This window comes from Sinocyclocheilus rhinocerous, unplaced genomic scaffold, assembly GCF_001515625.1.
Source record: "Sinocyclocheilus rhinocerous isolate Xijiao unplaced genomic scaffold, SAMN03320098_v1.1 scaffold611, whole genome shotgun sequence".
NCBI classification, from domain to species: Eukaryota; Metazoa; Chordata; class Actinopteri; order Cypriniformes; family Cyprinidae; genus Sinocyclocheilus; species Sinocyclocheilus rhinocerous.
The window spans coordinates 309,821-321,439 of NW_015623515.1; the positions used below are offsets into that span (position 1 = coordinate 309,821).

The 11,619-nt window shown below is 39.1% G+C and overlaps 1 protein-coding gene across 1 annotated transcript in view; it reads right to left on the bottom strand.

Annotated features, from left to right (window-relative positions):
* Positions 1-2,919: 2,919 nt before the first annotated feature.
* The window catches only part of LOC107711262 (tudor domain-containing protein 7B-like), a 28,109-nt gene continuing 19,409 nt past the window's right edge, over positions 2,920-11,619 (bottom strand). Inside the window, exons 10-19 of the mRNA XM_016516263.1 lie at positions 10,365-10,986; positions 9,953-10,142; positions 8,524-8,635; positions 8,235-8,437; positions 7,626-7,760; positions 7,183-7,266; positions 5,436-5,570; positions 4,937-5,047; positions 3,386-3,909; positions 2,920-3,136 (exon numbers count right to left, since the gene is read on the bottom strand). Of these exons, the coding sequence (XP_016371749.1) occupies positions 2,920-3,136; positions 3,386-3,909; positions 4,937-5,047; positions 5,436-5,570; positions 7,183-7,266; positions 7,626-7,760; positions 8,235-8,437; positions 8,524-8,635; positions 9,953-10,142; positions 10,365-10,986 (2,333 nt within the window). The remainder of the gene's footprint in view (positions 3,137-3,385; positions 3,910-4,936; positions 5,048-5,435; positions 5,571-7,182; positions 7,267-7,625; positions 7,761-8,234; positions 8,438-8,523; positions 8,636-9,952; positions 10,143-10,364; positions 10,987-11,619) is intronic.

Below are 11,619 nucleotides of genomic sequence, written 5' to 3' on the forward strand. Positions count from 1 at the left end.
AACAATAGGTTACTGTCGTAACCCCGGTTCTCTGAAACATCGAGTGGAGAGATCCACCAGCTTTGCCCCGCTTGCCGCACGAGAAGCAAATATACTTACTGGAGAATAGCATCTCGTGCAGGCCTTATATGCTCTCAGGTAAGGGGGTGGGGCCTTACCTGGCATTGGCTGCGCGCTTCTGTCTGTCTAGCCAGACTTGGTGCAATTGGATGCTTCTGCAGAGGTAAGGTATGGATGCCCTTCCCATAGGTGGATCTCTCCACTCGATGTTTCAGAGAACCGGGGTTACAACAGTAACCTATTGTTTTCCTTTGTCTTTGGAGTGTTACAAGCTGTTCGTGCATATATAAGATCTGTAAAGTTCTCAAACCCAAAGAGATGTTCTTTATAAAAGTTAAGACTCGTCCATGCCTTCCAAAAACACCTCATTCAAACACGCCCCCACGTCTACGTCACTGTGTTGCAAGATTTGCATAACACCGCCCAAATGTTTACGCAAAGAAAAAAGGCGTAACTTTTATTGTCGTTGTAGTATTGTTGCCGCCGTCGCCGCAATGTTGTGGAAACACACAGTGTACACAAATATGGTAAGAGGCGTAACATTTCCTTCACACGCTTGAGGTATTAGGCCAATCACAATGCACTGAATAGCTGGCCAATCAGAGCACACCGCGCTTTTCAGAACAATGAGCTTTGTAAAAATCAACGCGTTTCAGAAAGGCAGGGCAGAGAGGAGCAACAATAATGTACGGTATGTGGAAAATAATGTGTTTTTTGAACCTTAAACCACGTAAACACATTGCATTACACCAAATACAAATAATGGTAATGTATTATTTTAAGTCATTCTGTGGTCCCATTGTTGGCTTCAGCCCCAAAACCACTAATATAGAGATCATGTTATTTAACATAAAGTCAAAATGAATCGGCATTCATATCTCATTTTATTTTTGCAATGCGATACTTCTGAGTGAAACCGGATATTCTATGAGAAAAAATCTAGAGTGTGCCTTTATTTGATTGGGCTGTAAAACGTCATTCTTTTTACAGGAGGTCAAAATGGAAGATTTGGAGAGAGAGAAAAAACATGTGACATGAGCTGAAAGAACAAGCTATTTAATTTTGATTGCGAACAATCAATTTGATTTTTTCATTCACATAAAACCAGAGAGGTGTAATAATAAAGAAAAGTGCTTCAATTTTGATTCCAAGTTGACATTTAAGGTAAAGGAAATATATTAAGTTAACTACCAGTGATTGTTCCACATTTATTTTTTTTAAAGTATTAAGTATCTGTAGTTAAAACACAGGTGAAATCCTACATGCCAACAGTGGTTTAGCTTTCAAGTCTAACTCATATTCAGGTAATAAAACTAATTTACTATGCCACTGCTATTAAAATTACATTGAATAGTCACAACCCCAAACATTTCATGCCTCCACTATTTAGCAAGACACAAGGAAAATAAAAACTAAATAAATAATGCTAAAACCAGAGCTCAAATACATACGTCTACAGCAAGGTAGGCTTTTGCCGCTCCTCTTGCCTTTTAGACTATTTTAGACTCCAAAAATCTTCTCCATGTAAACAATTTTGAAATGACACACTATCAGCTTTGTGCGAGTTAGAGCACTGTGCGTTGTTAGTCTCTTTTGGACCATACAGAGTAGTAAACTGGCAGCTTTGGAACATGCCATACTTGAAGCATGAAGCAAGCCACCACAAGCACATCATCTGGACAATCAAACTTATATAATGTATTCAGAAAGTTTTCAGATACATTATGATATATGATTGACAGCATCAGGGTTTGGTACAGCTTTAGTGATCATGATTAACTTGTTAAGCTTGATTTCACTGATGATGGATCTTCACAGCTATTTTGTGTTAAAGCAAAGGCAATCGTCTACAGAGAGCATTACTCACTTCACTCTCTCACCAAGCATAGACGTCAAACCCTTGAAAAGGTGTTGCTATCCTGTTTGTTTAACATAGATTGTTGCTAGAAATTGCAATACTTCTGTCTAAAAGTTTAACCTTTAAACTCTGATTCACATTTGCTAACACAGATCTGCGTCCAAGTCACATTTGGAAAAATTTACTTTTATGCTTTTTCACTTTTTCAACTTTAGTTAGTCTGTAATGTTGCTGTTTGAGCATAAAAAAAGATCTACGAAGTTACAAAGCTCAAAGTCCAATTCAAAAGGAGATATTTTATTTAACAGAAACTATAGCATACTAATGAACAACCTTACGAGAACCTTTCAAAAATGTCTATGCTGCGTTAGACATCTCATCAGTGAATTCAGCCATAATGTCATGAAGCCAAATGTCCCGTTCCTCTTGTGAAGTGTCCACCAAGAAGATAACCACCTTACAGTCCCAGGGCTGTGATGCCTCCTGCACCGATTCCAGCTGGGCTACCTTTAAAAGTTTGGGGTCAGCAAGATCTTTTCATGTTTTTGAAAGAAGTCTCTCCGAGGCTGCAAATCAACAGTAATATTGTAATATTGTGAACTGAAATATACAATTATTTCATTTCATATATTAATGTATTTTAAAATGTAACTTACTGCTGTGATGGCAAAGCTAATCTTTCAGAAATAATTATAATATTCTGATTTGATGTTAAAGATTTTTTTTAAGTTAATATCAATGTTGAAAACTTGTTGAAAACTATTCTTAAATATGAAATAGAATATTTTGTAGCATAAATGTGTTTAGTAATACTGTTGGTCAATTTAATGTGTCCTTGCTGAATAAAGGTGAATTTTCTATCAATTCAAATAAATATAAAAGTCTTTCTGACTCTTTCAAATGGAGCTTATTGGCTATTGTTGATGAAACATTAACAAGAACTGGATCATAGAAAAATTCTCTGATCTGAAGTAGCTGATTCTCTGAAATGAAGTAGCTGTCTAAAACAGCCTTTTCAATAAATGAAAGAGCCTTTCTAACAGGAAATGAAGTGTACCAGCCAGCTGAGCAGTGATGGCCTGGAAGGGGAGCTGGCAGGACTCCTGGGTGAGGGGCCGGAGCTGGGTGCAGCTCACCAGCTCATGTTTGCCATAGTCCAGCTGAAACACTGACACCAGACCATTGGTCAGGATTCCTTTCACCAGTACACGGTACCAGCTGTAAAATCACACAGATGATAAGTGGTCACATGGCCTCATAAAACACATCATATGGCCCAAGCCTCTCAGTTCCAGCTCAGTTTAGCTCAAGCCCCAATTCGAAACATTTGAAACAGCTAATAAGGTCTTCAGGATCATTAGAAACTTCCAGGCAGTTATTTTGGAGCTAAACTCCACAGGAACTCTGGCCCTTTATGAGCAGAATTGAAACACCCTGACCTAGACACATATACGAAAGCACGCTTACTTGTTTTCCACCTTGGCAGCACAGACCTGGTTCTTCTCCACTTTAAGTGGTTTCTCCTCCATCTTATTATAATGCAGAATCATCTCCCCCATCAAATCCACCAGTTTGTACATATCGTGCCATGGCTGTAGCACAAAGTGCCCAGGATGGCATGCCACTGAAACAAACACGTCCAAATTCTGCCCAATCTTGGGCAGCTCCAGCAGTGGCGGAAGAGACAGTTTTTCAGGCGGAGAGCCGGGAGGTGCACTCTGGCTCCCCAGCGGGGATGACATCCTCTTGGGTGTGTGTGGGGCTTTATCCTGTCCATCAGTGCTGAGGCTGGAGGTCTGGATGGTGGCAGGGTTTGTCGGGGCGTTGAGGGATTTTGAGGGCCCCCGGCTGCTTAAGAAAACATCCTTCTGGTGGTTCCACAGATTAGAGTCGGCCAGCTGTTGGTTTAAACTGCAGCTTGTGTTGTGGAAGTTCTTGCTGGTGAAGAGATAAACATGAGCGAGGCGTTTGGGCTCATCCACTTTAGCTATCTAGAAAAACAAAAGCAACTGTTTTTAGTGCTTCTTTTCTGCTGTTGTTAAAGGGATAGTTCACCCAAAAATGAAAAGTCTGTCATTAATTACTCACCCTCATGTCGTTCCAAACCCGTAAGACCTCCGTTCATCTTCGGAACACAAATTAAGATATTTTTGATGAATTCCGAGAGCTCTCTGACCCTCCATAGACAGCGAGGATACTACCATGGTCAAGGTCCAGAAACTTAGCAAGGACATCGGTAAAATAATCCATGTGACATCAGTGGTTCAATCGTAATTTTACAACGCTACGAGAATAATTTTTGTGCGCGAAGAAAACAAAAATAACGACTTTATTCAACAACTCGTCTCCTCTGCGTCACCCTGGCGCCATTTTGGAGAGTATCCACTGAACGTAAACAACATATGCTGTTCTGTGTCAGCCGCTCCACACGGATACGCTGTTTTCGTTCAGATCAAAGTGCAAACAATGTAGACAACGTATCCATGTGGCGCAGCAGACACAGAACAGCCTACACTGTTTACGTTCAGTGGATACTCTGCAAACTGGCACTAGGGTGACGCGGAGGAGACGAGTTGTTAAATAAAGTCGTTATTTTAGTTTTCTTTGCACACAAAAAGTATTCTCGTAGCTTCGTAAAATTACGGTTGAACCACTGATGTCACATGGACTATTTTACAGATCTCCTTGCTACGTTTCTGTGCCTTGATCGTGGCAGTATCTTCGCTGTATATATGGAGGGTCAGAGAGCTCTCGGAATTCATCAAAAATATCTTAATTTGTGTTCCGAAGATGAATGAAGGTCTTACGGGTTTGGAACGACATGAGAGTGAGTAATTAATGACAGACTTTTCATTTTTGGGTGAACTATCCCTTTAAGTACTTTGTACAAGCATCTTTGTGCCTTTACTACATTTTTTTCTTTCTGAAATTAGCCTCAGTTTTATGCTTGTATCTCATGTGCAAATAAAATCAAATGAAATGCAAATGTGAAGAAAGCAGCATTAGTATTGAACTGGCCTTCAAGCTGCAGTCACTGCAGTGGAGAGCCGTGTCTCTCAGCCACTGGACAGCATCTGGAGTCCATGAGCCTACGCTCACAGGCAGATCTGCCAGACAACACTTCAGCGCCTGCAGAGTGACAAATATAGGCAGACAGACAAGCTTACATATTATTCATCTAACAATTAAATCAGTTCACTCATAAATGACTTCTGTCATCACTGAGTCATCCTCATGTTATTCCAAGTTTTTGTATTTATAACGAAATGTCTAAGCTGCTATCTTCATACAATGCAAGTGGATGAGGACCCTGGACAGCCTTGGATAATATGGAAAAAAGCAGCCTGGACATTTTGGACAGCCTAACATAAAGTAATTCCTGCTTGCGAACAAAAGCAAGTATTACAAGTTTTTCATGCCTTTCATTCAAAAAAATAAAAATGAACACAAACTGCTCTGCTGTTACAAACCACTACACTCTTTAACCTCTTTGTGCCGTCATTATCTGTTGTCTGACCTGGGTCGGGGTGGAAATGAGGTCACGCAGCGTAGGAGGTGGGATCTCTCTCAACTCAGTGACCTCGATTGACGCCTGAACGCCTACATCCACAAACAAGATGTCCAGCACCCGGCTGCCGTGCAGGTTTGTTATCTATGGCGAAACCACAGTGGACACAGTTTTAGACCTGAATCCCCAGGAATTATATTATGTTGAACTCATAATTACTGTTCAAGTAGGAAACTCATAATTTTATGAACCTCTCCCACTTGACCATTGCACCACAATGGTCATAATGAAGAAAATGTGATGGCTTCAGCAATTCAAAGGTTAGTAGTTTTGTAGCAACTTCTATATTTTTGTGTGACATGTCATATTTTATGCTATATTTTATGTCATATTTTATACTATATAGTACACTACTGTTCAAAAGTTTGGGGTAGGTAAGACTTTTTAATGTTTTTGAAAGAAGTGTCTTATGATCATCAAGGCTGCATTTATTTGTAAAAAAATACAGTAAAAACAGTAATATGGTCAAATATTATTACAATTTAAAATAACTGTTTTAAATGTTAATATTTTTCGAAATGTAATTTATTCCTGTGGTATCAAAACTGCACTCCAGCTTTCAGTGTCACATGATCCTTTTAGAAACCATTCTAATATGCTGATTTAGTGTGGTTTTTTGAAAACCGCAATACATTTTTTAGGATTCTGGGATGAATAGAAAGTTCAAAATAACATCCATGCTAAATAAAAGAATAAATGTATTTTAAAAAAATTACCGACCCCAAACGTTTGAAATGGTATCATGTATAAGACAAATTGCTGCAGAAATGAATCATTTTGATGTCATTACCAACAAAGCCACACACAGAAGAACCATTTTAGCATTATGAGAGATACCATAAAAATGAAAAATGTCCGAGTCTGAGGACATGAACAGCTCAGAGTCAACATGTATGCAGTGTTCCTGGTGAATGTGGGAGCAACTCCATAAAATACATTTAAAGAAACAAATCAACTAATAGATGAAATGCTCATTTGAGGCCTTAGGACTTACAGATTTACAATAGTTGTTAATGACTCTTTTCTTTTCTTAAAGGCATAGTTCACCCAAAAAATAAAAATTCTGTCATTAATTACTCACCCTCATGTCGTTCCAAACCTGTAAGACCTTCGTTCATCTTCGGAACACAAATTAAGATATTTATGATGAAATCCAAGAGCTTTCCTACCCTCCATAGACAGCAAGGGCACTACCACGATCAAGGCCCAGAAAGGCAGTAAAGACATTGTTAAAATAGTCCATGTGACATCAGTGATTCAACCCTAATTTTATGAAGCTATGAGAATACTTTTTGTGTGCAAAGAAAACAAAATAATGACTTTATTCAACGATTTCTTCTCTGCCGTGTCAGTCTTCGACGCGTGTTCTTGAGAGTACCATAAAGTTGTTGTTTTTTGCTTTGCGCACAAAAAGTATTCTCGTAGCTTCACAAAATTAAGATTGAAACATTGATGTCACATGGACTATTTTAACAAAGTCCTTACTTCATTTTTGGGCCTTGAACGTGGTAGTTGCGTTGCTGTCCGTGCAGGGTCAGAAAGCTTTCGGATTTCTTCAAAAGTATCTTAATTTGTGTTCAGAAGATGAACAAAGTTCTTACAGGTTTGGAACGACATGAGGGTGAGTAATTAATGACAGAAATTTCATTTTGGGTGAACTATGCCTTAAATGCTTCTACTGACAGAGCAGACTCACCTCCACCCGGGACCATTTGCCTTTATATCGAGCCAAACAGATTTTGCCACAGAAAGGACGTGAAACCAGCAACTCTGATGTGACCTTTTATAAGGGAAAGATATGTGAGCATATCCTGTCTGCCAGACAACGGGAGGGAACACATCATGAAATGCACATCAAGCTTCTCTACAGGGTGCTGATATGCACTACAGTAAACAATAACTATTTAAAACACTTTGATGCCTATATTTATACACTGTTGTCTATGTTAGGCACTCTAGCACACAATCTGTGGCAGCAGGTAACTTTTTATTAGGGATTATGTACTTGACGCCTGCCAATCCTATTAAACCCATAATCCCAATCTGTCTATTTTGGCCTCTTCACCTCCTCTAAAGAAGTCTCTAGCAACATATTTGAAGCAGCACATACAGAGATTATGCCTGTTGCAAGTGTGGCACCTGGGAATGTAAATAGTTTTCGGTCCTCTCCAGAATTTCGTTGAGTTTAGTCAGGCCTCTGGAGGGCACCTGACAGTAGATCGTCCCATCTGAGCAAACGCTGCTCACATTCACATTCATGTAGGCACTGTTCACCTATGACAGAATACAAATGTATTTGTCATTCACTTAATCACTGGTTAACACACATCACATTAATAAATTCCATTTGAAACTTTTCGCCTCTGGAGGGCACCTGACAGTAGATCGTCCCATCTGAGCAAACGCTACTCACATTCACATTCATGTAGGCACTGTTCACCTATGACAGAATACAAATGTATTTGTCATTCACTTAATCACTGGTTAACACACATCACATTAATAAATTCCATTTGAAACTTTTGAGTATTGATTATGCAACAGTTCTAGTCCACAAATTTGATTGGCTAAGCAGATTTCCAAAAGCACTGACATAATTGGTGCAAGTACTGTGGTAGTATGATAGTTTGGACCATGTTTTTTGGACATGCTATCTTGTCAGTAACATAGTATTCTTGAGGCACATTAGCATCACAGTATTTTTGGATAGGAGGGTTTCATTGTAATTGCAAACACTTTTTTGGTTACCTTTAAGGGACTCTCTAAGGATTTGTCTTGTAGAGCTTTCATACAGGCAGCATTGATGTTGATATCATCATCTTGTGATGTGTCATACAGGACCACCACAGGCACTTCCTGACGCACTAAGATCTCAGCCAATAGGATCTTGCCAGTGGCCATTGACTCAAACCTCTTCAGTACTGCCTGCTCCTGACTGAATGACTCCAGGCCTGAAACAAATTGATATAAAGACAATATTTGACATTAAATGTGAAACTATTTTGTCTGTGAATTCATAACTGAATGCAAATCTCACCTGCTAGTTTACATTTGGTGGCTTGGAAAGGCAATCTATAAAACTTCTCATGTAACTCAAATAGTTTGCTCTTGCTGATGACTTCAGAAAAGCCATGATCCACGTAGTACACCTGTTTAAACATCAACATACAAGTGCAGTAATAATTATTACAAAAACACAGAGCATTATCTTTATTTATCTATATTGCACAAATGTATCACAGATCTAAACAGCCTCAGTTCTACAAAAGAAAACCACAATGATCCACTGTGAACTGCACTATTGGTTCTCTACCAGGGGGTCGGAAATCATTTAAAGGGATAGTTCACCCAAAAATTAAAATTCTGTCATTAATTACTCACCCTCATGTCGTTCCAAAGACCTTTGTTCAAATTCGGAACACATGGGGGTGAGTAATTAATTTTTGGGTGAACTGTCCTTTTAAAACAACACAAAAACAAGCTTTTAAATAAGCTAAAACATCTAACAATCAAGATGAAACTTCATATTTCTTATTTTATGTTGTTTCCTCAACAACTGTGTCACGGTCTTGGATACCTGAATATGTGAGGGAGTTTTAGATTTCTAGACCTGGAGAAGTCATGGAAATGAAAAATAAAAAAAATCTTAAAAATTCATGGAAATTTCTGTCATGAATATAAATTATGTCTTTTTATGTCAAGATCTAAAGCGTTTTACTAAGTAGAAATTGCGGATAAATTTGTGATTTGTGTGATTTCTGGAAGTCATATAAATTCATTATTGAAAACTAAATTCACATTCACCTAATCCTACAGAAATTACAGGATTTACTTATTTTAATTTTTATATAATTTAATATAATTATTTTAGTTAATTATTTTAATATATTGCTCCTAGCTAAGGCTGTCAAAAAAAATTCGAATTTCGAATATTCGTCGAATTTAAAATAAAAATCCACATTCGAATGCAAAAATGTTGCATTCGAATGTTGATTTCGGTCCTTTGTATTAAACTATGCATACATACATGATGCTGTGTTGTTTATAGTTGTTTAAGCAACTTAATTACAATTGGTTTATAAACATTATGCACTTTGAATAAACGTGCATTAGTAATATTTTGCTCGATGCGCCCACTTGTGGCCTCAGGAGAGAACCCAAAAGCTTTTCTTCACCCTAACTGGAATTATGCATTTTAAATTTGAATATAATTCAAATTTTGATCATATTTAAGTAAAAAATTCGAATTTAGTTTTTCAGCTATTTTGACAGCCCTACTCCTAGCTTCTGAAAAAAGAAAACAAACAGCTTTGTCATTACAGCAGAAAAACCAGAAATATCTCACCCTACAGGGTAGCCTTTGAATACTGTCTTGGATAATGTGGGGCCTTAAAGTCAAAAAGGTTGAGAACCACTACACTACTCTATTATGTTCAGAAGTGTTCTTCAATGACCCCATAACGCACCTTGACCTTGTCGGCCATGACCTCACAGACTTGTGCTCGGAGGATCTCCTCCTCTTCCTCAGCACATACAGCAGTCAGCTGACCTGTTAATGGTGAAGTCAGAGCCACCTTGTTGCTGTCTTGCCCATAGAACTCTCTCATTTCATCTTCTAACTTCTCCTGTGCCTTAGAGTAACCTTCACCTATGTACCTGCATATAAACAGACAAACACACTTCATCAAGAGTACAACAGTGGCCGTCAACTTTTACAGTGGCCTGACAGATTTTCCCTCAGCGGGCATTTCCAAAAATTCTTCAATCAAAGAATTCTATTCTCTGATCCAATCCAACCTGCTCTGAGATTAATCTAAGCAAAGGCATGATAAAGGTCACACCCCTCATGATCTATAGAATATTGATTATAAATCGCACCTCAGAATGACGCTGTTTGTGTCACCTGCTTCCACCACCAGGACAGAAGGGTATTCCTCTCTAGGGATGACAAGAGGAGGAACAGTCTGGCTGCTCAAACTGCGCTCTACTGCTTCTTTCGTCTCTGAGCCAGCCAATCCCGACTGGTTACGGTTCTCGTCTTCTACTACTTTTGCATACAGAATTGCTCTTTTGGGGTTGTCCGGCATGGGGTAGTCAATCGTGCATATATCTGAAAGCAGGGTGAGGTGGTCCAGCACAAACTCCGGTAGTTTACATTTATATGTGTCCTGATACAGTTTAGGCAGAGCGTGGGCCCACAGGCCACTGCTGTATTTCAAGAGCAGATCTCCAAGCTTCTGCTTGACGTCGGGTGGTAGATCCCTAGGGGATGCCGGAGTGCTTGATTTGGAAGTGGCAGATGATCTTTGAGTCTGAGGTTTTTTGTGATGAAATGGGGATTTGTCATGGGTGGGGGGTGTAGCAGCACTATGTGGGGTAATCTGGCTAGTTTCTTTAGCAGGGTACAGCAGCAACTCTTGAGGTTTGGTACTGCATGGTTTTTCAACCTGCAAACCGAACAACAAGACAGCATTTTTATTCTGCAGACAAATACACAGAGCTAATTTATTAATCATTTATGCACAATTGAGTTTGAGGTCTCGACTTAACAAACGGGACCTTTCCTAATCAGTGGGCATTTATCAACCACTTTACCATACTGGATGCCCCTAAACCTAGCCCCAAGTGGGTTAGCAAATCAGGTAAAGCAGTTGCAAACACCCACAGCCTGTGGAATGCCCTTAATTGAATGGGCAAAGCCCTAAGGTACTGCAGAAACCTATACTTGGGCAGACTTCTGGCTGCCATCTGGTGGCACTGTGACTTGTGAACTACAACAGCCAATTCCCAACCAATTCCTGTTTCCCTTTTTGTGATTAACGTAATCCCTCACCATGACAACACTGTTCGAGATATCCACCTTTTTCTTCAATGCGGAAGTAAGCCTATGGGTGAGACTTCCGGTTCATTAGCCGCTGTAGGTAAATAACGAGGAGAATAACAACGTGCAGTAAACGGTAAAACTGTTTGCACTACAAACCAGTGTGTTCATAATTAAGATAATACATTAAAATAATATGATAAGACACACCAATTTTCAATATCAAGCAGCAAAACGAACTGTTTTGTACAGCTAAAAATAGCTGGATGCAGATGAGACCGGAAGCCAGACCCATAGAATTTACAAATGGCC